We start from the raw sequence: 26,840 nt of genomic DNA, 5'->3' as shown, positions 1-26,840 counted from the left end.
GTCTTTTAAATTTTATTTTTATATATATATATATTTAAAATTTAAAAGTTAATTAAATTAAAACTAAACTGCTTCAGAGACGGTGTCGGACCAGCTCACCTGCATGCTCACTTTTCTTCCACTTATTTCTGGTATGTAAGCATTAAACTTAGGTAAACTTAGGGGACTAAAGCAAACACTCAATTTTGTATTCTCTTGCGATTGCCAGACATGTTCAAAGAATTCTGCCAGTTATGAGCTGAAGCCCGGTTGTGATAAGAAAGCTTCCTTCAATTTTATTTTTGTTATTTGAATTTGAATTTTATTTGTTTAAAAATTGTTAGTAAGATAGTTTGTAAAACATTACTAACTTCTAAGGTTTTGCAGTGTTAAAATAATTAGAACAATATATTCAGTTTCGGTTTCAGCTACTGGTGGTCAGCCCTAGTGCAGTCAGCATTACAGGTAAATGGCATCTTGTTGGCTGTGTAAATGCACCTCCTTTAGCTAGTTAGCGTTTTATTGAAAAGAGCATTTATTGAAAAGGATCCTTAGGGCACTGTTTGAGAGGGGAATTACGGTGCTCTGTGCAGAAAGTAGTCCTTCGGATATATTTTGGGTCATATTTCTGTCTCACTCATTTCAGAAGTCCTCCTACTGCACCCTAAATGTACCTTCCGGTACTTTTAAAAAAAAGAACAATAGCTGGCTTTCATGTACATCTCTTGAATTTACTCAGCAATACGTGGTTGCTTTTGTTTGTATTTTTTCTTCTGCTTTGAGTTGTTTCTTACGTTTGCTGAGAATGAAAAAAAGAGAAACCAAGAAATATGTGGTCGAAGAAGTACCGATACTTTGCACGGTTTCTGCCAGCAGAAAAAACACCGAAGAACTGGGATTGTCTAGGAATACAAGCAAAGCGCTGCACGAGCCAAAGAAATCCAGGATTAGAATTGAACTTCAGCACACGCTTTCATCGATTCCTGTATTTGGAAAACTCGGACGCAACATTTCGGTGGGGGATAGCCCTAGCTTCCTTCTCACTCGTAAATTAGTCGGGGATGCTCGGTCAAATTTGGTTGGGGAAAGCCCGAAAGAGTTGGAGAATTCCAGAATGTAATTGTAGCAGACACGTCGTTTTTCTTTACCAAAAGTCCCTAGTGCACCAGCTCCTTTGTTCCGTATCACTCCGAGCACTCTTTTTGGGAGTTGCTCACCCCAACGCCGGTTCTCCTCAGGAAACGGGCAGCGGCCGCAGCCTACAGGGACAGCCTGGAGGCAGCGGAGCTGGGGATGCCTGCCCACAGCAGCAAGCGTTCCCGGAGGGACAGCGTGTGCGCCATGGGCCCTCCGATGCCCTCGTTCATGCCCGTGGCCACCTCCGTGGGAGGTCTGGGGCCCCCCTTCCACGCCCCCTCCTCGCCCAAGAGGGCCGTGGAGGGGGCCTTCAAGAGGGCCCGGCTCCCGTCGACGGCGGGGGCTTCTTTGTCTAAGCGGCAGCGCAACAACGCCATCTCCATGTCGTACTGCTCCAGCAAGGCCGTGCTCGAGGTGAGTGGGATGTGTGGGGGTCATTACTCAACTTTTTTGTGAGTCGACGTCGACTTTTACACTTCTGCCGGCGTGACTCCCGGAACGTTCTGATGTCTACGAACGGCGCCTGCTGGAGCCGCTGGACGAGCCACGAGGAGGGTACGGGCATTGCATTCCCCGACCGTCTCGTGGATGCCGCCTAGTGCAAAACAGGCACAGTTGGCTATAGTTAGGATGCCAAGGCGCACCTTCAAGAGGTTTAGTTACGGCGTTGAAAAGGTTGGTCAACGTCGTTTTGCTTTGTCGCGAACTGTTCGAACATTTGTGAAGGATGGAAAAGCATTTCCTGCAATGTCAAAGAAAGTGACAATAACTGGCAATGATTTTAAGCAACAAGGTGAATGAAGTGTTGTGACTCTCAAACATAGTCTATGTAGCGACTCTAGCACCTCTCATCTGCTGCATTTCCATATCGGTCAGTCACGAGAAAACATCCCATAGAATTCCAGAATAGTAATGATCTTTCGCTGCGGTGCTGGGATGCATTTTCGACTCCCGTGCTTGCCACACATATGTCTCGTCTTCTCGACGTGTGACCAAGGAACATTGTGGGCCATCACAACCTTGGCTGAGGTGGTTGTGGCAGACATAAGTTTCTTTGTAGTTCACTCTGCAGCTAACCGGTGAGCAGAAAGTTCCGCAAGCATGGGTCAGGACACCGCCACACGGACGGTGCCAACACCTGTTCACCCGCCGTGTCGTCGCTGCTAAACCAGCCGCCAGGACTGCAACAATTTGTAGCATTCCTTAGCGACTTTTGTTATGCATGTTATTGCCGTGTCGCAGGCACCACATATTTAGATACATATGGTAGTTCTCTGCAGCTGCAAAAATCTATGGGAGTCTATTTGTTGTGCGAAAGTTCCTTCCCATCTCATCTTTAAGCACCCAAATATGCCTTATCAATTACCATGTTTGCACAATTCTAACGTGTAGGCAGATTTAGCTTCCAAATATTCAAAAAGCAAATTGCTGCCAATTCTACCGCGCAAGTAAAATAATGAAGGATGAACACGTACCTCATAGGACAGATTTCATGAAACGAGTGCTAACACAAAAATAAATGCCGTGCACTAGTCGACGTTGTCAGAGTTCAACGATGGTTCTTTGCTATCCAGGGGGGTAATCCTTGCTTAAGTCTTAAAGGGGCACTGCAATCCTATTTAAGCATCTACCTTTTTTGCAGTTTCCATGTCTCTTGGGGTTCGGGCAAGCCAGCGGGCACGGAGAGAGTAACTAAATATCAGTGCGTCATATTTTAACCGGACAACACGGAAGCCTTCTCCACCTACGGGGGCGACCCGCGTTGCCAAAAGCGCTTGAAATGTGACTTCTTTGGTCCTGGGCTTACTACTGGTCAGAGCCACTAAAAGCTTCTTTTTAGTCGAAATACAAAATATAAGTGGCGCGAAACATTTCAAATATTTATAAAAGTAGTTTTTGTCCACTATTTTAGATCAGAAAAGAAACAAATGCAGTTTAGAAAGTGCGGAAACAAGAAATGACCCGTCGACATACCCGCCACCGAGCGGTGGAAAGGGCGGCGCATACTAGAAAGGGGTAGTGGGATCAGGCCCCGACGAGCAGCGAGCGTAGAAAGGTCCCGGATGTACGCGGCGGCGCTGCAGTCGAAGATCCGACTGGTTCTGAGCGTTCCGAAGGCCTTTGGCGGCAGCTTTCGCTTGCGGTTTGGCCCTTTGGCGGTATGGTAGCGCGAAGTGGCTCCCGTTCTGAACTGATCTTTGCCCCGTGTTTGCTCTAATTTGTGGCCAATGAAGTGTCATGTCGAATTACTGTTTAATCGCGCAGCAAATGCAATGCAAGCCAGCCTGGCTGCCCGCTTCATACAGCCTATCCAGAACATGCTTTAATGGCACCCTCTCGGGCCGTCGACACGGAGCGCGACAGCCGTGAGCGCTTGCTAACGGCTGCCGCACTTCTAGTTTACGGCCACTCAAGCGTCCAACGACGTCATGGAGGAGGTTATTTTTTGCTTGTTTTTGTAATTTTAATTTGCCTAAAACTTTTAATATAAAGTGAAATTCGAGGAAAAAAAGTTTATTAAGTTACTACGTTCAGTGCGCTCAGGTTCGGTGAAAATTAAAAACCAGTAAAAAGGTCCTTGCAGGGCCCCTTTAATGCGTTTTAGAGCCCAGCTCTTAGGCGCCCGTTTCCGTCGCCGTCACCGTGCAGTGCATTGTGGGATGCGCGACTTCACTGGTGATGTCACTGATGACGTCATCAGTGACGTCACTGATGACGAGTGCGCGACCGTCGCCTCTGGAAGGGTTGTCTTCCAAACAACGCTTCGCAAGCTCGTCGGGTCACTGGGATTGCAAGGCCACGCAGTGCTACTCCGTTGTTATCTTTTCCCGCCAGCATGATGACTTTTCGTTTAAATAAAACCTCCTAGTGGAATTTCTTTTGTTTTTCCATCTTAAAATGGCAGGAACGAGTCCATAGACGCTGCTAGAGAATGCGCAAGATACAGATACCAAAATGGCGAATGTAAACAAACGGTCACGATGGGGCTAGCCTTCTTATACCAAGTAATGCGTTTTTCTCGAATTTCGGTTTTTGATTTCGATTGTAACGCTCATGTAGTTTTGGGCACCGATTTTGGCGAAAGAAGTGTGCGTTAGAGTCGTGCGAACACGGTACGTTTTCCAGATCCTCCCTTCTTTTTTCTTATGGTAGTTCCTGGAAAGCATGTCGGCAAAGTTCTATTACTTACTAATTGTACTTCCTTTTTCGATGCCTTCCAGACAAGCCAGTTACAGAAAAGAAAAGCTGCCGCAGCTGCAAGGGACACACCTCCACGCTCTAAGCTCGCTAGGAACGAGGACAGGTGCGTATCGCGTTGTTCTGCAGAGGGCATAAACTTACGCTGACAAAACTGTTTTTCTAAGGTCTTCGGATGCTGACAGCACAGCCGAGAAGGCGGAGGACAGTGCAGGGGAGGTGCGTGCAATCTTCTTCCTTCTTTTGAGGAAGCGTTCCAGTTAAAGGCCGACGTACATTCAGCGATTTCTGCCAGGCAGGAAGCCCTTGCCCATTGTCTTTCTCTGTCTCACACTCTTTCCTGCTCACCCGAAAAGGGCAGGTCTGGGAGCTACACCAAATACTTTACCTGGGGGAATACAATACACTCCTCGAGAATACACTGGCCTCGGGGACGGCACGTTTTGCGCTCGTTAAAGGGCAACTCCGGTCCATACTTTCGATTTTGGGATTATGACTGTTTTTAGTGCAGTCAGCGTCCCTGAATTACAAGGTGTAATTTTTTTCTCGTTATTGTGCATAGTTTTAAAGATATCAACGCCTCAAAGTTTTGTTTGGGGTACGGCCAACAAAACCGAAACTAGCCACTCGAGGCCCCGGCAACTCTGAAAATCAGTTACATGTTCTGGTGGGAGGAGTAAATTGGGGAGGAGGAGGGTTGAGAATATAGAGAGAGGGGCGCTCCCAAAATATCCCCCGCCACCAGGGGGAGGGATTGGCGCCGCCGTCTTCAAAAGTAGCGCAATGTGCGTCGATGCACGAGGCACGTGCAACGTGCAGCCCTTGGGAAGATCATGGCGGAGCAGCCCAGCGTTGAGCCAGATTTCAGATGCCATGTTCTTCCCAGAAGTGGCACGCGGCACTTGTCTTGAGCATTTCCACAACAAGGAATGGCACCACTTTTCCCAGGATAGAGGGGCTTTAGGCCGTCACTCCTTCTGACGAAAAATGAGCAGTGTGTTCCTTATTCCTCCTGGTAAAGTATTTGGCTACACCCTGAAGAAAGGGGGAAGCATTTCCTCCTTTCCCAAAAGAAAAATCGAGGTGCAGTTTATTTTTCTCTGCTCGTTCGTTGGCTTTTAAGTTGAGTGTCCCACCTGTGCTGTTGTCAACTGTACTATCTTCGCTTTTGGTCACTCGTGCGATTGTGGCACAGGGTGCCCTCTCCATCCCAGCCGATCGGTCAACACCTGACACCTCCAAAAGCGATGGACGAACCTCTGGGCCAAGACGAGACGCCTTGCCTTCTGACCAGAGCGTGCGGAAAAAGGTGGAGTCAAATTTGACGGGGCCATTGAGGTTGATCCGTGTTACCTAGTTCAGCAACCGCGTACAAGTGGACGCCGAGAATAAGCCGAACCTCCCTTCCAATCTACGGCAGCGAAAACGTTGGGCTGTAGAGTCGTCATTTCGTTTGTCTGCACTAACGGCGACGGGCAATCTGCGTTTAATTTTTCGTAGATGAAACTCATTTTTTCCAAAATGTCGACAAAATGACGACCGTGTCTCCAGCCAAACAAATTTTAAACTAAGCACCTTCCTGTCGTAGTGCTTCGAATAAATTTTGATCTAAATGTCATAGTCGTTCCATAACAGATTCTCGTAAGCACTATGTCTCTCAAAATGATGAATTTGACACTTTTTGAATTCTTCAGGAATGTTTCTGTGGGTCTTGGGAACTCCTCAATGATTTTCTGTGAAACATCTTGCCACGAAAGATGATCGCCTAACCTGCAGTGAACCCTGTGGTGTTGCATGCACAGAGGCTGGTGTTTCCCGAACATGTGGCCACACTCGAGGAACATGAGAGCGACCGCGCCAGGGATCGGCAGCGCCTGAACAAGATGCTGGGAAGCGTTCGGGACGTCTATCAATCCAGCCAGGGTGAGTAGTACTGATAGTGTGGCATTGTTTGCCAATTTCTCTTAAAGGGGTACTCCACCGATTTTTTTAGCTACCTCAACTAACTATATTTTCCAACTCCCCGGCCTTTACTCTCTCCGGTATGCTATTTAGAATCGCGAAATTCATAATAGGTATTGTGAAATCGGCAAATGAAAATGATGCAAAAACCAACATTCAAATACACGCGCACTTTTCAGTGCCGTGACGTCAGTGGCAGGCAGGCTTGCCAGTCGAGCAAGCAGCCAAAAAATAGAATCTGCCAATCGTTTGTTCCGTGCTGGAGCGTGGGTACTGCAACGAGCTTCCCAAGCATTCATTTGACACCATGAAACTGCTTTGAATCAGTTTAAAACAAAATCTACAGCCCAAAGAGTGAACTCCTGCCTTCCGCTGACGTCACTTTTTCATTGTTGCCATTAGAGACTTCGAGCTTGAAAAACACGGTGAGGACCAAAACTGTAAATTCAATAACTTCGCGAAAAAACAATATTTTGACCTAATATTTAGAATACTATTTTAGCTGTGTTTGTTGGTTAGTTTAGCAAAATTTAGAGCAAATCGTAGACAATGAAAGAACCTGTGGAGTACCCCTTTAAGGGGAGACACTACCTTAAAATTGAAATTTTTGAGAAAAACAACTTTTCCTATTTTTGTGTATTGTGGTTCCACGACTAATAGTGTATACTCCCGCAATTTTTTATTGCAATATCTGAAGTATTTACAAATAAATAAAACATTTTCAGTGAGCCGACGATGTAAAATCATGTTTTTGAAATGTGAAACTTCTATATTTCCCATTTTCAAACAGCTGTAGCTTTGCATCGGTATGCCCTAGAATGATGATCCTACTCTCGTTGGAAAGAGCATTTCTTCGCAGTTTCAGTACATTAAATATCTCTGTTCGACAGTAAACTCTGTGCGGGCAAGAACACCATAGAAGTCCAGCTTTCACGTAAAAGAGGCTATGCATGTGGCCAAGAATCGAAATGCCTGCCCTGATTGAGCACAAAACTGACTAAAACCACCATTCGTTTATAGAAAGTCCCGCGAGTTTGTCCGCTTTGTATTTTGATGATGCTTGCCCCGCCCATACCTGCTGATGTTAGTTTGTCTGTTGCAAGCATACCCAATTCCTCACTCGTTTCACAATCAGTCTCCACATGCCGACAACAAAATGACACTCGAAGAAAGCGTTTTAAGCTTGGACTCACTCAGCAAAGCCATGCAGGAGATTGGGTGTAAGCAGAAGGCACCACCTATGCTCTTGGTGCCTTTTAGTTTCCACCAACACCAGTAAAATCAAATGTAGTGGTGTGGAAACTCCAAACAGGTTTTTCTCAGTTTCACTTTTTTGCAGCAACTTTCGTTTTAGGAAATCTATCATTTCAGTGAATCACTGAATGTATTCTTTGCTGTGGATGTTTCTGAACTGAAATTTAATGAGAAATGCGGCTATATATTTATTTTTTTATTTAAATAAAGTTCTTATTGCCAAAAAGTAGGTTTTTGATGAGAAAATGCCCCATTATTGGGAACGCTTCTCAATTTAATATTTTACATAGAAAAAGCGTGGATTTTAAGGTAAAAAATGGATAGCCCCACCCGCCATATGTTCTAGCTGAAGCTTAGAAATGCTCAATATTTTACAGCAATTTTATACGATAGATTTCCTTGCTAAGTGAGGCGACTTACATCAATAGCTGTGTACCTCCCCCCGTAGCTTATCGGAAAATAGTAGGCATGGGCGAATAGAGGATTTTGGGTCCGAATCGAAATCGAAGCGAATAGTGATTCTGGCCGAATAATTTTGAATCGAATAGTTCGGATCGTACAAGCAACAAATACCACAAGATATGTTTAAACTGTAATTTTATATTTGCGTTTATTTGGTATCAGAAGTACTGTAATTGTTAGTTTCAAGTGTACTTAGTTTGGCAGAACGAAGTGGTCGAAACGGATGGAAGCTTCCGCCACCTGGCCGAAAATCCAAGCCAGAGTATTCAGAAAGGTTGAATAATTCAATATTGCCGAATAATTCTATACTGTTGAATACTTAAAATTCGATTCGAAGCGAATGCCGAATAGAAGAAATTTCCAATGGGCTATTCGTATTAACCGAATATTCGCCCCATCCCTAGAAAATAGTCCTACGGAGATGCAATGTCATACTGTGCATTTGGGCAACAAGATGAATAGGCCCTCCAAATTTCATCAATAATGAGCAACTGGTTTAAAAGTCGACACTGGAAAGTGGCGTCACCCCTTAAATGCGTATATGGGGTCACCATACCGTACGATTGTGTATGTCCGTTTATCGCAACTTGCTCGTTTGTTGAAACCTAGGGGAGGAGGAGAGCACGTGTGGCAAGGGAAGGGCTGTCTCAGTGGACATTACTAAATGCTCGAGTCCGGTCTCACTGAATTTAGCAGACGGTGGTTATGCTACCTCCCCGAGACCTCCAACGCCAAATTTGGTGAATGCTGTTTACGTGACATCGGCGAGACGCCACGCTGGTCATGCGACGTCATCGGCATGACACTTTCACGTAACGTCATCAGCGTGACACGGTCGCGTTACGTCTTTGCGCACCGCATTGTAGCGTCATTGAATTCGCTTGTTGTGACACCGTGAAGTCATTGTCACATGACACTGCAACATTATGTGACACTGCGTCACAATGTTACATAACGAGCTGTCATCACGTCACATGACCAGCGTCTCGTGACCACCGTGCACGTCACTTCGCCAGCAGCCAGAGTGAAGGCATAAGTTTTTCTTGTCTGTGATGCCGACGAACTAGTATTTTGTTTTCGCAACTGCGTCTAACTACCGAAACTTGTATCAGTCTGCTGAGCTCTCACAAATGGAGAGATGAATATTACAAAGAGGAGATCTCGTGAAGTTGCACAGCTCGACAAACCCAAAATTTCCAGTGTCTGGGGGGCTCCTGGAATAGTTCTTGTCATTCTGTTCCCCTTCTCTTTGCATTTTATGGTAGAAAAGCTGTTATATTACTCATGTCTTTTTCTATGTTGCATCGCAGTCTTTCTTTCCTTACACCCTCTCAGATTGATGTAGGTTATCTTGCTAGATAGCTGTGGTTAGTACTTGGTTCCTTGTGAATCAAGAACCTTATCTCTGCGGTAAATTAGAAGTCTTGGCTTTATGTGCTTGATAGCTATTTTTACCACAATTGTTTTGTATATGCGTCGAGAAGTTTTGTTGTCGCCATATAGAGAAGCCCAGCCCAATCCAAAGTGAAGACTCCCCCAATGCTGATGCCACTTTTCATAGCTGAATAAGCTTCACTCAGCCTCGCTGTATTGCTAACAACTAATATTAGGCAGAAAAGGAACAGGCAAGCGATGTAAACAAACCCAGCATCACATCCTGCACAGTAGCGTCCCCTAATGTGGTTTGTGCCACGAATAACCCTTCCTACAATGGCCCTGAGCAATGAGCAGTAGTACAAACATAAGTAAGGTGTAGCATCCAGCTATTCAAGCCAAAGAAGTGTAAGCTTGGCACAGTTTGTGCAGTCTTTGTGGTTTTGATTGTTATTTTCTAAAAAATTGTTTGCCTCTTCTTTTTCTTGCAATGATCATGTTGTTTGTAACACCGACGGTAGGAATAGTTTGGTGCAGTAAAGCACTTGTATGGCCGAGGGTGGTGGCTGCACTTTTCCATTCACACCGGTCCTTTCATTTGCAGGACAAGCTGCCGTGATTAGCTCCCAAGCGAATGCGGGAAACAGCATAGGAGCCACCACCTCCTTCAGCCTTCCAGCATTCTCCATTGCCAGCACCACCACCAGTGTCACTACCGGTCAAGAGTCGACGAAGGCGGTGTCGGTCATAAGCAGTCCCCTGATGAGCGTGTCGTCCGCACCAAGCACCAAGCAGTTGGGCGTGACTCTTGCTGAAAAGACATCTCCAGAAGGAGATGCGGCCGCCGCGGCAACGTCTAGCACGACACAACCACAGCTTCTGAAGGTGCCTTCAACAACAGAAGCCCCCAAGACAAATCCGCTCCTCGGCTCTCCTCTGAGTATCATCACCACCAGTGTGACGGCGGCACTGCTCAAGCTGCCGGCATCGGTACCCATCCTTGCCACCGGCACCGCGACAAACCCACTTTTAAGAGGCCTTTCGGCGCCGACAGCGTCGTCACCGTCACACACGCCTGCAAAACTGGAACTGCCAGCACCCATTACGAGTTTCGCACCGGCCGCCAGTTTCGACAGCAGCTCAAACCCCCTCCTTTCCAAGGCCAGTTCGCATGGCAGACTCGACGCGACGGCGACTGCGGCAACGTCGATTGCAACATTTGGAGTCCCGACGTTCAAGGTGAACGGACCGAGCACTGCGGAGATTGGCACCAGTTTCAGCTCCTTCCCGAGCTCGTCTCTTGCCCCCGGTGCCACAGGTTCATCTCCCTTTAAGCTCGGTGCACCTTCCATGCCCATGACCACTACCGTAGCGGCGACCACTGCCGCCTCATCCATATCGTTACCCAGCTTTCGACCACCCGTGCAGACCCCCGGTCTGCCGATGTTGCCGGCTGCAACTGCCACCACGTTGCAACAGAGCGGCGGCAGTGGCTTCGCCTTCGGCGGCAGTCTCGCCACCTCGACCGCTCCGGTGGCTCTTTCGTTCGGTCCCGCCGCAAGCTCGAGCAGCGGTACCGCTCCGTTCAAGTTTGGGGCCCCACCGACCCAGTCCGTGCCCGGTGCGACCCGGCAGCCGCCAGTGCCTACCCTTAGCACCGCAACTGCACCGTCTGCTTCGTCGCCGTTCGCTTTTGGAACTCCACCCACGACTACAAAAGCCGAGCCCATTGCGGCACTGTTTGCGTTCGGGAAGTCATCTGCGTCGTCTCCGGCAAATACTCGGCCGTCCTTCGGCGTGCCCACCGCGGCCTCGTTTGTGCTGGGGTCGAGCCTCACTTCGTTCCAGCCGCCGCCGCCGACACCGCTCTTTCCAAGTGCGTCGAGTGTGAGCCGGCCTTCGGACAGTACCGCCCCAACGGCTTCCCAAAGTGGCATCCAATTTGGGGCACCTGTGGCGAGCCAGCCTTCGAGTGGCGCCACCACGACGGCATCTCAAGTCTGCTTTCAGTTCGGAACGCAATCAACGAGCGCCAGCCAACCGTCCGGTGGCACCGCCGCAACAGTGTCGCAGGTCGGCTTCCAGTTTGGGACGCGAGCTACGAGTGCCAGCCAACCTTCGAGTGGCACCACCACGACAGCTTCCCAAAGTGGCTTTCACTTCGGGACGCAAGCAACGAGCGCTAGCCAAGCTTCCAGTGGCGCCACCACGACAGCTTCCCAGAGCGGCTTCCAGTTCGGGACGCAAGCAACGAGCGCTAGCCAACCTTCGAGTGGTGCCACCGTGCCAGGTTCCCAAGGCGGCTTCCAGTTCGGGACGCACGCGACACGCGCGAACCAACCTTCGGGTGGCGCCGCCGGCTTAGCGCGGTCCCAAGGCGGTTTCCAGTTCGGGACACACGCGTCGACTCCGAGCCAACCTCTGAGCGGCGCCACCACGGCGACATCCCAAGGCGGATTCCAGTTTGGGGCGCAGCAGCCGGGCTTCGGCTTCGCTGCTACAAACGGACTCGCAAACGGAGTCTCCTCGAGCGGCGCCAAATCACAGTCGACGGGCGTGTTCAAGTTTGGCGGAAGCGTCGCCCCCCCGGTCGGTGCACCGCCGTCGTTCAACTTCGTGGCTTCACAGTGCGGCCCCAGCCTCGCTTCGAACCCGGCCTTCAATTTCGGTGAGTGCTGGCGCTCGAGCTCGACGCCTAAGCAAGGCACGGTAGTGTGGCCCGGTTGGGCTAGAGTCGCTTAATAACTACGCCCGGAGTGCCAGCAATCTTTTCCCCCATTGCTTATTCACGTCTCGTTGCATTTGCTTACACATCGGAGGTTCGTGGCTGCTGACACGAACCTCCGACAAAAAAAAGACGGGGCTGCGTTTCTGCAGTGCTTTGCCATCGCATTTCAGCTTTTTTATGTACGAAGACGGGCAGGGCCGGCTTGGGCTCGGGCGACTGTGGCCCCGTGCCCTGCCCTGGCGTTGAGGCTCCGTAGCCAACGGTGAATAATCTTAATTAACTCGTAGTTTTCCGAGGTACAGCAGTTGTTTTGCGGCAAATTCAGAAACAAAGAAGCCGGCACCTTCTCGTCTTTGGGGAAGTGCGGAGCCCTGCCGGGGTGACACGAAGAGAAAAAAAAAAAACATTATTTCCTACGCCGTATCCTCCGAGATAGTATCGCGAGGGGCAAACACACCTGAAGCGATATGATTGCTTTACAGAGATGCACTTCGTTGCCAGCAATAGAGGTCATCATTCCTTTTTTTCAAAACCTACCTGCCATTTTTTTTAATAATGCAGCTTGCAAGCCACTTGACACCTCAATGGTTTAAAAGCCAGATTGCTTTGTTATGGTGGACTTAATTTAACTTTATGTGTGTATGTAACTTTATGCATTCCTTAAAAAAAGGAATGCAGCCCATGTACAAAAATGACCTCTATTTGTGGACGACGGAACTTTAGCGGCAAAATGCACTGTGCACACCAGCATGTTCATGGGATTAGGTTCAACACTCACGAGAACTACTCGTCAACAACAGTATAAGAGGCCTACCTAGCTTAGAGCAGTTGATTGTGTTCACAGATTCCACTTTAAAAGATTCCGGTGCAAAAAGAAGATATATCCACGGGCGTTTGGCGACGTACTTCATGCAACTGTGCATCGTAAACGTTGCCGTAGTCGGTCATCACATTCAAAATTACTTGAGAAGAACGGTACTGAGACATGAATTGCAACATTCTCATAGCATGTCAAGTCTAGCTACTTCCTCCAATAGACCTTTTCCGCTTACTCTCGCCCCCGACCGCGAAGTAGGCATATCCGGTATGGGCGACGAAAAAATATTAAAGTGTTTCAACCTGCAACTATACTCCGCGACAACTTTTCTTGGCAATGCAGTGGAAGGTACAGGCCCGCGTCCCCTTCTCTCCCCGGAAATGGGGGAGGAGGAGAGCCTGCGTACACTTAAAATGGGAGAGGGGACGCGGGCCTGTACCTTCCACTGCAGTGCCAAGAAAAATTGTCACGGAGTATAGTAAAAAAAATAGAGGGGAGGACAAAACGAGAATGGGCGACGGTTACGCTTATCTCCTAAATTCATTCTATTGGCGTGGCGACGGCAAAACAATGTTTTCACCCATACTGGAAGTGACGATGTTTCAAGATGGCGGCTCCCTTGGAGAAAGGGTCTATAGAATGAAAAGTTCTCGAATTTTCGTGTGGCTCTACAACTTTGATTCGAAATAATCATGCAAATTTTCTCAGGCAAGAGGGCAATACTTCTGTCAGTGTCCCCACTTGTTTTCCAATTTTAGGGCTAAGGTAGCCTGGAGCATGCCGTTGCTTGTAGAATGCAGCAATGCTCTGTAATATATAAGAAGCCCGACCGTTAAGGAGCTCGTGTCGCAGAAAAGCCTACCTCGGTGGCGTGGCAGAAAAGCCGGCGTTGGTGGCGTGACGCAAAAATCCCGATTGGTCGATAGGGTCACGTCGCAGCCACATGACCTCGTGCGGGGATTTCAAACAATGCTCACATAAAACGTGACGTCATGCTTGGAGAGAATAAAAAACACGAGATGTAATGCGAATTAAAGGTCGCCACATGTCTCAAATGATTTCACTTTATAAAGCAACCGATTTGCTTTAAAGGGAAACTCCGCTTCATTCTCGGTTGCTAGAAAACACTGCGACTCTCTTTAGTGTCATCTGGAGAGACCGAATGTCAAATTTTATAACGTAATACCACCTAAAAGATCGCTAAACCGGCCGACAAAAACTGAGATGTGCGAAGTCACCAAAATCCGCTAATTTAGCGGGCGACGTGCGGCGCAGCCAACATTGTATTTCCGTTGTGGCCGACGTCTGTTGCATACGCAGTTTTTTTTTTCTTGGTATTTTCTTTTCCAGGGAGAGCTGGAAAAGAAAATACCAAGAAAACAGGTCTGAGCAAGCAAAGAGGCGAGACAGACAAAGAGAAAAAAAAAAAAAAATGAACGCAAACAAGAGAAACAAAAAGAGGGAGAGAGAGTTGTACGGGATCAGACTAGCCGCCTGGGTTGCCGCCTACATAGCCTGCTTCGTCGCTGCTTGCGTTCCTGTTCGCCGCAGCGGCTAGGCCCGCCCTCCCTCCTCCCTCCTCACCATTCCCCTCGCATCCGCGTCTTTCTTGGGTTACCGCTGGTAGATCACGCGACCCCTTGTATTCCACGTGGGTGCGTATGCAACTGACGGTGAAGGTACAATGTTGCCCGGCTGTGCCGAAGTTTCAGTTTCGGTTTGCGAATATGGTAAATAACAAGATTGCACGAAAAATATTTTGCTTTTAATGAGACAAACAGTCTAGGGTTGTTTTGAAGTACTTTTCACGTTTATATCACCCACTATCTCAAAATTTCCGAAATCGAGCAGAGTTGCCCTTTAAAGAAAGATTTAAAGATTTTTAGGCGGGATCCGAACCCACGACCCTTCGGTTGCGAGCCAGACAGGCTACTGACAAGGCCATGTTTGCCGTACTTTCTGCTCGCTGGCAGGAAAAGCATGAGAAGCGAATGGGAAAGCGATGCGAACAGGGCCCGATAACGCTATCACATTCCACTCTTAAGGGGATGACACTGACACCCCCCAAAAATGTTTCATTTTTTGCCAGGCTATTCATTATGGTGTCGGAAGACTACCCAATTAATGTTTTGCTACAGGATCGCGCATATTTTTAATAAAGCCAGAAAACGCAGCTGCTTGAAACCGAAACCGGCGCACGGAGGTCGGAGAAATGTAGAGGAGAGTGAGTGCCGGAAGTCACGTGTCCTTTTTTCTTGTTGTTTCTTTGTTCTTTTTTCGCTGCACGCAGCAGTCGACATGCATTGCGGGAACCATTTGCCGTGCAGTTCCTTTGCAGTTATGTTTGTTTCGCTCGCTGTTCTGCACTTCAAGATGAGTTGTTTTGTACATAAGAGTTGGAAATGAGTAGTGACCGCCCGTGGTGAATTCCCATGATCGGCTCCGAAAAGAATACTCCCATGATGTTGCGCGAAGAGCTGCCTCACAGGTCCTGCATCCAAAAGTGGCATTGCGCAGCAGAATATGCACAACTTTCCGAAAGATTGACGGGATCGGGACCAATGATTGACCGCAATTCCTGCAAAACAGTTACAGGCCCCTCAGAAAGTGGAAGCAACTTTTTTCAGCTTCAGCATAGCTTTTACTGTTAAGGCCCGTTCACACTCTTGCGACCTCTTAAACCTAGGTTCCTTAAAACCTCTTAAACCAGAGAACACACTGGCGCCATCTATTGGGAAGCAGTGTAAACTCGGCGGTCCGGCATATTTTTTTTTTTATTTCTCGCGCATTATCTTTTCTTTTTTGGCTCAAAAAACTTTTGTCAATGTTATAAACGAGCCTTTCTATGGTTATTACGCACATTTGACCTCGGATATCCCGCAAAACCTTCGCTCTTGTGAAATGCAGTTCCAGGGTCACCGCATAGACGGCGCCACAATACCAGTGTGTTCCCTCATTCTAAAAACATTTAAGAAGTTTTAAGAGATCCTCGTCTCTCTGTCGTACTCGGTCGTAAGAGTGTGAACGGGCCTTTATATTAATGTTATATAAACACAGCCCTTTTTTGCTCTAAGCAACAGTAGTGTTATCCATACTGGTAATCAGAACAGTGCCTTGTAATGACCCGAAAGGACAGCAATAAATTTTTAAGGAACCTTGGCGAGATTACTGGCCCCGTGCCCTGATAAAACTTGTGAAATCCGAATTTCCGGAACTTTTAATGGCAGTAGTGTGATCTATACTGGTAATCGGAACAGTGCCTTGTAATGACCCGAAAGGACAGCAATAAATTTTTAAGGAACCTTGGCGAGATTACTGGCCCCGTGCTCTGATAAAACTTGTGAAATCCGAATTTCCGAAACTTTTAATGGCAAGCATTTTTCGGATTTAATTATGCCAGTTTACGCTAACTCGGGAGACGCTTAAATCCTTGTTGGTAATGCTGCTTTTCTCGGTCCTTGCAGGTGCCCAGGTAGCAAACAGCAGCCTCTTCTCAATAGGAACAGCTGCCTCCCACAGTGAGCGGACATTGGCCCGCCCTCGCAGCAAGAGGATAACCAAGAAGTGATTGGCCCCATCACCACAAGCATCAACAATGGCGGAGGGGAGTCCCCCCTTCCCTCAACTCATCTGTACAAAAGACCATTTGTTGTCACTCGATATAATTTTCAAATTAAACTGCCAGGTTGTAATTATACTGCAAGCGGAATGGTGGCACAAATCTTTTTTTTCTTTTTAGGTAGGACAACATTGACTGCAGCACTGTTCTTGCCTTTGGGAGAGTTTATGATGAATGCATTTGTTCTGAACCTGTACATAGTAGCATGCAGTTTTTAAACGACTTTCTTTTTCGTCCCGTTCTCGAAAATAAAGAGGCAAAAAGATTGTACCAAATAATTGTTTTAATTATTTCGTCACTTTCATTCTTTCAATGTTTTATGTACACTCATTCACATAACGAAAAATGGAACTCCAATGGGCTGTCTCATACAGTATATACAGAATGGCAGGATGCTTGCGGGCTGCCAACTTTTGGTCGGATGGCTCCTGCAATGAGATAAGAAGAGCGTTTTCAGGAAAGGCACTCTGTTACTTCGTAAAAACAAGTCTTAGTTTTACAAGCTCAGATATTAACTTACCACGAAAGTATGGCTAGGTGGTGCATTTGTTTGGTGAAAATATTGAGGTACAGTGGAATCCTGCTACAACTAAACTAATGGGGCATGCAAAACATTTTTTTTAATACTACGCTACGGTACCATATTAACTCGCATAATGAACATACTTTTTTTCCCGAAAAATGTACGCGTATTTGCATTCATTACACAGGGTAAAATTTTTGCATTTAAACACTTCGTGCAAATGTCATATTAGGTGCCAATATGGCACGGCAAAGTACTGTGGCAAGTCTCCACTGCCGGAGGCGCACCCACGGCTGGTCGGGGGCGCGCCACAGTAGCCATGCTTTGTAAATTGCAAACCTTTTTGGGCACTTTTGGCGTGCCTCTTGCCGAAAGAGAAACGACCTACAATGCTCACTCAACACGGACAGCAACGTGACCGTTCTTGGGCCTAACCACTTTCACAATTTCACTGTCCGAAAGCGGACCACAGACAACACGTGTTTCTTGACATCAATGCATTCGATAGGCGAAAACTGCCAGGGGCGGGGCAATTCCTTGACCCAAGCTTCATCAAGTGTGCGTGCGACTCGGTTGCACGGCTGATCACTCCCATAACTATGCACTTGCAGCCTTTACGAGAGCGGCTTAGCTGGACTTGGCCTGACCGCTTGGCGGCAAAAGGAAATTGGCTCGGTGGGCTTGGTGACTAGCTAAGTTGGACGCAATTCAAGACTCGCAGAGCCGAAAATTGGAAGTGCATTCATTACACAAGGGGAAAAAAAAAAAAAAAAAAAAAAAGCAGCAACGGTCGTAGGTGTGTTGTGAGCTTCTCATGGTTTGGCAGTAGACGTCAAATTTGGTGCCTTCTTTTTCTTTGTTTCCTTTTACGACACGGTCCCTTCACTTCCAGAGCGTCTAGCAAATTATTATTTCGGAATACCCTGACCACTTTAGAGGCGGTTAAATATATAAGGCCATTACAACACCAGGCATTGAGCACTGTGGGGATCATTTTGCACGGGCTTAATCCAACTTCCTTATTCCTAAATATTTGGGTTTGTCCAGTCCAGATTAAATGAGCACTTTCTTGCCACCGACATTGTCAGTAAAGAGGCCACTTTCGGAAAGAAAACGCAATAAAAACACAACGCTCAATTACACAATCAATAACCGAATGGCAGCATGGCCACCAGATGCATGCTTTCGGATACTTTTGGCTTAAGGCTTGATTTAGATTAGGGTCTGCAGCTTTCCTTTTGTTACTAACTCTAGTATCTCTAACTGGATGTAGCCTAGTGTCGTGCCCTCAATCCAACCCAATCCAAGGCTTGAACTGGATTGGTCGGCTGTTCCCTTTGCGTCGTGCATCACACTCTACATCGAGTGAGCATAGCCCGCTCTAAGCAGAATTTATTGCCTTTTTTCTGCTCCCAAGCCCTCAAGGTTTTGCCAAGAGCACTCAATGGCATACCTGCCAACCTGTGGTCTTTCAAATTCGTAAAACTCCCGCGGCCCAAAGGGGGGGGGGGTTTACGCGAAGAGATGTGCAGCTTAATTAGAGTGAACTAGAATATAGCTCAATGTCCGCTTTGCCACCGTGCGAAACGCTTACATCACATGTGCACGTGCGACAGAATCCACTTCTCTCCCTTTTTGGACGGCACGAAGCACGGGAATTACGACGTGTAGGACTTCAGAAACACTTGAAAGTACCTCTGTTGAGGTGTAAAGTTCGCCATTACGCCGCTAAGCCACCGCGACTAGGAGAATTCTACGATTACATGTGCAACCACTGCGTGCAACGAACACAGATGCCGGACTTCTCGCCTAGAAAGTGGCCGAAACAGACAGGCCCAACCACGTCTGAACACAATGAACCAACCTGCGCCGCCGAACTCACGAACCAACGTTGACACGAACAAAGGCTTTGGGCTGATTTGGGATCCGTGGCCACCGGATAGACGTATAGTAAAAACCACGACGCTGCCGTGGCCGTACCTATCGCCCTCTTGTGGCAATGCAAATTACCGCCAACAACAATCTCAAAAAAAAAAAAATTAAAAAATAATTTACAGTTTTTTTTTGTAAAATTTGCAGCAAGATTCGTAAAATCGTAAAATTAGTCCCAATTCATACATTTTACGAAAAATTCGGAAGAGTTGGCAGGTATGCAATGGCGTTTCCGGCTCGTTTTTCCTGACTGCGCTCGCTTTTTGACAACATCCCTGACAATTCTTAGATTTTTCCCGGTAATTAAAATTTCCCTGACAACTCTCGGTTGCTAGACGCCCTGACTTCACTGCAATGGTCATGCAAGAAGTCTGACATTCTCATCAAGAATGCATCCTTTGTGCAAGCCCCTTATCACTGGTAGCAGTTTTCATTTGCAGCTCTGTGTGACACAAGAGGTCGCGACAGCAGCCTCAATTTGGCACATGTCGAAAGCACCTAAGGACGTAAGAGCAGCCATTAAACTCCTGGCTCAAAAAGCAGGCCACGCTACGGAGAAAGGCAAGCACTCCAAGACCAAAACCTCGTGAATGGGCTAATAAGAACCCCGGCAAAATGTCTCGTACTCTTTCGCAGCTTTGCGTCCCGCATTCCACAGACCCTCTTCAAAAAAAGTGCCACAGGACCATGCCATTGCATTTTTCGTCCCCGCCATGAGATGAAAAACAATCACCACGACAGCTCCCCGACGTGTCCGTGAAGTATCGGTTAGCGACAGACCCATTGGAGATTTCCTAAAACAACCAATCACCTCTTAAATAGCGGTGCAATGATTCTTGAACTTCCAACAAATAATTGTGGGAGTTTCATTTCTAGATCCAAGAACAGAAAACAATGTCTGCTTCTGTGCTCTAGTTTTTATTTAAAAAAATGGCAAAGAGCAAGTTTTCGGCGCCTTTCAGCTCGTGAATCGGCGACAAAATACTTCAGAGTCACATGCGCAGCGACATATCTGGGTGATCATGTTGCCCCCAGATGGGCCCTGTGACTTCTGATTTTTGGTCCTCCTGCGATTCTGAACACCGTGTCAACTGTGTTCCTGACCAACATGGCGTCATGCCGTGTCGGTCTCCCACACCACGCTCCCGAGGGGTTCCTAGCACAGTAGACGATGATAGAGGAGATTTTGGTTTATGAACACATAACTCCTGTTCGCGCACAACAAACATTGCACCCGGTACGTTGTACAACGTACGAGACAATCGTACGTTGAGAAAACGAAAATTCGGACCCTTATCTACTCCTCGAACAAACCCAACTGCTAGACCAGTGGTTCTCAACCATTGATGTTTCGCGGACCCCTTGTGGATCAGCGGAGATGTTGGAGGACCCTGTTCGTGGTGAGAGGAAGGGAAAGCTATACAGTCGAACCCGGTTATATCACATCCGGGTATTTCGAATTATTGCTTATATCAAACAGTTTAAACATCCCCTTGAAAATCGCATGTAATAGTATAGGAGCGTTGTCTTTTTGTATCGAACTCCCATGGACTCCCATGGCGGGGACACTGGATATAGCGAAGCACAGCGGCCCTTCGCGTCTCCCGCGGTCAGATTGCTCCCGCCGAGCAACATAGCTCGCATTGCGGTGCTGGCAGACCGCCAAGCCAGCATACGGGCATAAGGGAAGCAATTTTTTAAAAAAAAAGTGGAGGATGGCAAAAGCAAATGGAAAAGCACCCGCGCGCGCGCGTAGAGAGGGCAGAGTGTGCTCTTTAGCCCCAAAATAAACTAAGGAAAAAAAAAAAAAGGTCTATGTTAATTCAAGTGTGTCGACAACGGTTGAGCAATTGCACTTTGAACCCTTATCTTTGTTAACCTTTTCCTTTCACCGTTCCTGCTTTGCGCGTTTATTTTATTTTTTTTTTTTTTTTTTTTTTTTTACCTGAATTTAGGGAGGTTTCTTTTTTGTCGCTTGCTTAACTTCATTCTATGGATCGAGCGTTTTTTGTTTGTTTTTATGCGGCTCGCTTTTTCCGTTCTTTCATTTTTTTTTTTTAATTCGTGTTTTGTCGCTAGTGGTGTGCGGAGGTCGCGCGCGCGATCGCAAACACCGTCGCGTAAACGCGGAGGTGTTTGTGATCTTCACCAACTAGGCTCTACTCTATTTAGCGGCTCTTAGTGGCTCTATTTGGTAAGGTTCCGTTTGTCGCGGCCTTCGGTACTAGCAAAGACGCGCGGAAATTCCAACTGGAGCTTAAGTTAACATATTTTTGTATATCAAATTATCGATATATCCAACTATTTTACGATCCACTTTGAATTCGACATATCCGGGTTCGACTGAAGGTTAATTATGAATCAATGTGGCAATGTGGGCAAGTTGGTTCATGAATACAACTGGTAGCAGCGCGCCAGTTGTAATCAGCAGCATGTCTTCTGAAGTGCTTCGACAATGTGATCGAGGCGCACGACACGCCCCCAAGTGTCGTCACCTCCCTGCCATTCTTGACGGTAGCGAAAGCCCGCGACGAGAGAGGCGCCACGGTGCGACTTCCACTGGAGGCAGATGGACTACGGCCAGACTGGCATAGACATCCCATGTAGCAGCCATGGTCGGCGCCGACTTTTTTTTAAGCGAGACCCAGTCATCGAGAATACAGATCCCCTCCAGGCGCCGTAGAGAAGCACCATGGTCATCTCAATCCTGGTACGTCTACACGATCCTCCGGCAGGCAAAGAGCAATCTGATAACGAGAGGTACGAAAAATACTCCTCGCACGGATTTTATTAATTACTCGCTTTGCGGACTGTTGAACACACAAACGTTTGTATGTGCATATTCCGGCGCAGATAAACGAAAAACAAGGCAGTGCGTTTCCGCCTACAACTGCAGGACGGACGACCGAACCAGAGGTGAGAGCAACTCCCCCAGTTCCAACGACATAAGACACATCCAGAGCAACACTGGATGTGGATAGGTTTTGAAATGTTTGGGTGCCAAACTCTTTCTCCGGAGCGAGGAATGCAGCTGCAAAAGGCTGCAGACCTGGCCAAGACACTGCAGGTGCATCAAAAGAGACCGGAGCGGGCGGCGCCTCGGTGTTAACGTAATGTGAACCCCAGTTGCCCAGGTTGGGTGCAGCCAACCAGCTGCCGAGGCACGGCGGCACGCCCTCTACAGGTGTCGGATGCTCCCGATACAAGGTGTTGCTTTAAGGCGGGGCAAGTGCTCTCTAGAGAGCCTACATTACAGAGAGTTTCAAAATGCTTGGTCAAGGCCACCCGATTCACGGGCCACAGTTGCAATACGAATGGCTAGGAGGCGACGAACGCATCGGTCATCTAGGAACGTCTCTGCCTTTCTGCCCGCTTTCTTCCTTGCCACTCAAAACACGGCGCGTTTTTGAGTGGCATTGCAACCAATCTTTGCCATGAAACTGCGAACGCACGCCGTGGTTTTGGATGAACCCTCTTTAGAATCTAGGCTCTCTAGCACTCTCGTTCCGAAACTGCCCCGGAAAGAGCCAGAAACTAGTAAGAGAACTGGACTGCGCCGGAGGGCCCCTCACCTCGTTTCACCTGCGGGCCGCCGCGGTGGTCCTGTGGTTGCGGGTCTCCCGGGAGCGCTCCTTCTTGGAGGCCTTGGTGGAGGAGGAGCGGTGGCGGTGGTGGTGGTGGTTGTGCTCCCCGTGGCCCGACGGGGAGGACTTGTGGCGGGAGCCCCGGTGGCCGCCGCTTCCCGAACGCTTCTTGGCCCCGTGCCGGTGCGAGGGAGACCGCGAGCGCGACCGGGACGACACGCTCCGCTTGCGCTTGTGCGAGCCGTGCCGCTTGGAGCTGCTCTCCTTGCGCCTCTCCTCCGACTTGGACCTAGGGGAGGGAGAGAGAGACGAAACATTTTTAATGCACCCCGTTCGGTGCTCGGGGAGGGGGAGATCCTAGATCCTGTAGTAAAGTGTTTAGTTGGGCGAGTTGGTAATGATTGAACATGGTTGAAATTGCGCACAAATAGAAAGGAACATCAAGTTGTGAGTTTGTACTTGTCTCTTCTCTCTTCTCTGTTCCCTTCTATTTGTGCACAATTTTAACCATGTTCGATCCTAGATCCCATGAACCGTTTGTCTCGTACAATAGATGGTGAAACATTTTCAACTAAAAAGACAACCGCTCGTGTCGCGCTTCAATGCTCGCCAACAAGGAACTTCGACTTTCCCCGCCGCCGGAGAAAATGCTCTTGACGACCGCCGACGCCACCGTGCCTGGAATGCGACTTCTGCCAGTGTGTTTCGTGTCCTATAGACCTTTGCAAAAACAGCTCGCTGGCCGCCGCCATTTTGCGACTCGAGCGACCCCTATCAGCCAAAACTTTCTGCCACCTGCCTGAGCTGTGGAAACCCGGTCAGCGCGACTCCCCACCTGCATTGTGTGTTCTAAGTTCGCCGGCTTTCCTTGAAAGTGTTTACTCTATTTGCCTGTTCCGGATGCTTGCGTGTTTTTGTAATCTTCCACTGTGAGAACCAGGGAATACCATTGCTCGTAGCCTGCTCGACCTTTGCAGGAAACGAGCGAAAAGAGCGAGCGAAGAGAGCGAACGCCAAGAAGCCCGCGACGCGGGCCGTTCGACGTTCTTCGAGGATTATTTCCGCTAAGATAATCTCCGAAAAGCCTTCCCGGCTACGTTCCCGGTCTTGGCGAGAAGTAGCTGATAGGGTCCGGGGTATGGGAACTGAATAGACACGTTCGTTCATTTGCTTTAGTGCTGTGTAAAAAAACACCTCTCTTCAAAACGTACCCCAAGACAAGCCGGATTCCGTCCGATCGTCGTGAAGTGACTATCGTCGACACTGTATATTGGATATGCTGTGTTATTTGAGACCTTCCTCAAATCCTGTTCGGATAACACGGCACCGTGGGGTACGTAAATATATGTTGTTCGATTGATGAGACTCGTTGAATTTCATATCGTGAGCGGGCAATACCCATGCAGTTCGGCTATCCTCTGGTGTGGTCAAATATGTTAGGCAGCTAAGATCTTTGTTGTTTGACACGGCTGAGTGTATGCATGGTGCCGTTAAAAAGATCCGCATAAAATGAAACAAACATCCCAGTTGCAATTGTTCTGTCGCGCACGGGCTCGCCGAAAATAGCTTTCATTTGTTTGTTTCTGTTCCCAAAAATAGTTCAACGCTTTCTTAAAAACTTCGAAAAATTCTCTTAGCCATAAAACACAAAACAAAAAAATAAAGCGAGGCGATTTTGCTGCCACCAGCGTTCAAAATTGCTCCTACGCAGGCTTCCACAGCCTACTGACGAGAAAACCCACAGCTCAGCGCAGTCGGGCAACACTGACGTACACTCTCAAAACCAGGGACGCGCGCTGGAAATCGCTTCGTTCGAGACTGCCGCTGGAAAGGTCTATAGACCATTCCATTTAGCGCTCTCAGGGTGGCGCCATTTTGTTTCACTGCAGAGCTTCAGCAAGTTCAGCGGAGTAAAATGAGAGGGAGGGCACGCGCCCGATTCCGCTAGCAGACGACAAATCGGGGGGTTGCTGTTCTCCATCTTTGGGTTGTACCGAACATCGAAATCTCGCTCGTGGCTGCCATTGCAAAGTGGTTTGCGTTCTTGGAATATTTATGGCTACTCCAAAATCAGCCTATAGCGCTCTGTTGATTATTTCAGTAAATGATCAACTAGCGTATCTTTATTCCGTCACTTCAATAGCAGTGGAGTCAGCTGGCAGTACTACCCTCAACCACTGAGTCTATTCCACCAGGAGGGCACGTTTTTATTTATTATTCCAGACTTCCACTCACTGTCGCTAAAAGTCAACACCAGTACAAACTTTTATAGGAAAAAAGCTACAGCAACTGGATTTACTTTTCGCCAGAGAAACCGGCCACTCTGACAAAGTTTTCCCGTTTCTTCTTTTTATTTGCACGCAGGGAACAGTGCAATTGGAACCGGTTAGTCTTTTTATCGCGCATAGCATTACACAATAATTTGCATATCAAAATCCGCGCACTTGCGCTCAAAATTTACAAAATGGTATGATTTTAAACAGAGTTCGAACGTCAGCCGGATGTTAGGTACAGTTCCCCCAGCAGAGCAGACAACGCACGAGGCGAGGGCGGATTTTTTTTCTCTCTCCACTCTTACTAGTGAACGGTCTATACTGCCAACGAACCAGAAGTGGTCTCAAAGTGAAAACAAATTACGTCGCGCGATCCGGGGTGTCCCGCTGCCGAATGTAGCAATCCCTGCGGTCATTCGTAAAAGCTATAACAAAAAGGATCGGCTAACGGAAGCGTCGTCGTCATCATGGCATCTTAACTTGCGCTCAACGAAGACGTCTCAACTTGCACTCGCAGAGATGGAACTGGGCAAAGCAGCTTTGGAGCAATTTGGGAGCAAAACAAAACTGCAGTTTGGAGCAGGCTGGAAGTAGCAAAAACGAGGTCTTGGAGCAAGTTGGGAGCAGCATACGAATTTCAAGAATGTTAAAATAGAGGCTAAATGTCACCTGCCATTCAAAACTAAAGAAAATAGGGCACGCATTTAACTCCATGTGAACTTAACGGTAGTTTCAATAAACATTTTAGCTGCAAATATTTTTCAAAAATTATGCACAAATTACACAACACGTGAAGCAAAACTGCACGTGACAGTGACACGTGATAAAACAGACTTGCAAGGAGGTAAATATAAACAGGTACAAATTAACTTTCATTGGTCAGCATTGACTAGTAAGGTGCACCGAAAAATAAAAATGCAGGTACAAAAATGTTCTTTCATTTTTCAAAGACTAGGATAAGAAATTAAATGTCCTTACACATATAAATCCATTGGGACTTTGTCAACTGCTCACGGACACACATCACTTTTCGAGATTCTGAGCCCACTTCACTGAGCCTCCACCAAACAGCACTTGTCCAGACCCAATCTTCTCCATCTCCTTTTTTTCGGATCCGACTCAACCAGTGACTGCGCATGCTCAAGCATAGTCCGCGAACTGATGCGCTGTTCAAGTTGTCGCTCTCCTTCCTGAAGGCAAGCTCTCTTCGTACCCGCTTCCCTCGCCACCACTGTTCTTCCTCTTCTGCCTCTCGTCGTCTTGCTTTTCAACCTCTAACCTTTCTGTGTAAACTTCATGAGAGTTCTTCACAGCTTGTGGCAAATCTGCCGTTAAAGGCACTCTCGTGACATCACTGGCAAATCGCTTCAAAGTGCAATCACGATCTGGCAGCTCATATCTTGCACTGTCATGTGCCTCACTGCTCGCTCGCCTTTGTGCCCAGGTTTTCTGCATGGGGCCGCGGTGCACATTTGCCCCACTATTCAGACCTTCACTGGAAGTGACTCCAGGACTTCAGAAAAGCACGGTGAGCATGGACCAATGGCAGCTAACGTTGGCGGCAGCAACCTTCAGATACATATTTTCGGATTAGGATCCACAGGCGTCCCATGTAGGCCGGAAAGTTTCGGTATCAATGTTGCCAACAGAAACTGCGAGACGGCTAGTTTCGGCGACGCTAGTTCATAATTTCAGTTGGGCGCAGCTTGGTGCAATTTTGTTCGTATTTATACTTTTGTATTAGTGCGCCACACGAAAAGCCATTAAGCGCACAGTGGCGCGATTGGCGCAGTAGTTCCACCCCTGCGTTCGACGGCAGAGAGCGACCTACAGCAGAATACGCACCTGCCACGTCCTCCCCGGCTGCGGCGCCATTATCAAGATCGAAGTGGGCAACGAAACGACGCGAGTGCGCCATCCTCAGTTGGAAATCAAGGAATGCAACAGACACGCTCTGGGCACCTCAACCTCGCCACCTGTATTTCAGACGCACGCTCA

General features: G+C 47.8%; 2 protein-coding genes across 2 annotated transcripts in view; one reads left to right on the top strand and one right to left on the bottom strand.

The window, feature by feature from the left end:
* Positions 1 to 16,817, top strand: part of LOC115328275 (mucin-5AC) — a 27,521-nt gene extending 10,704 nt beyond the window's left edge. Inside the window, exons 4-10 of the mRNA XM_029989487.4 lie at positions 1,218 to 1,530; positions 4,338 to 4,420; positions 4,482 to 4,533; positions 5,510 to 5,623; positions 6,117 to 6,237; positions 9,971 to 12,034; positions 16,376 to 16,817. Coding sequence (XP_029845347.3) covers positions 1,218 to 1,530; positions 4,338 to 4,420; positions 4,482 to 4,533; positions 5,510 to 5,623; positions 6,117 to 6,237; positions 9,971 to 12,034; positions 16,376 to 16,479 — 2,851 coding nt within the window. The 3' untranslated portion in view covers positions 16,480 to 16,817. The remainder of the gene's footprint in view (positions 1 to 1,217; positions 1,531 to 4,337; positions 4,421 to 4,481; positions 4,534 to 5,509; positions 5,624 to 6,116; positions 6,238 to 9,970; positions 12,035 to 16,375) is intronic.
* Positions 16,794 to 26,840, bottom strand: part of LOC8034615 (cyclin-L1) — a 24,442-nt gene continuing 14,395 nt past the window's right edge. Inside the window, exons 11-12 of the mRNA XM_029989488.4 lie at positions 22,558 to 22,858; positions 16,794 to 16,958 (exon numbers count right to left, since the gene is read on the bottom strand). Of these exons, the coding sequence (XP_029845348.3) occupies positions 22,564 to 22,858 (295 nt within the window). The 3' untranslated portion in view covers positions 16,794 to 16,958; positions 22,558 to 22,563. The remainder of the gene's footprint in view (positions 16,959 to 22,557; positions 22,859 to 26,840) is intronic.

This window comes from Ixodes scapularis, unplaced genomic scaffold (assembly GCF_016920785.2).
Source record: "Ixodes scapularis isolate PalLabHiFi unplaced genomic scaffold, ASM1692078v2 PGA_scaffold1__304_contigs__length_218370807, whole genome shotgun sequence".
NCBI lineage: Eukaryota > Metazoa > Arthropoda > Arachnida > Ixodida > Ixodidae > Ixodes > Ixodes scapularis.
This window is presented reverse-complemented; position numbering and strand designations above follow the sequence as displayed.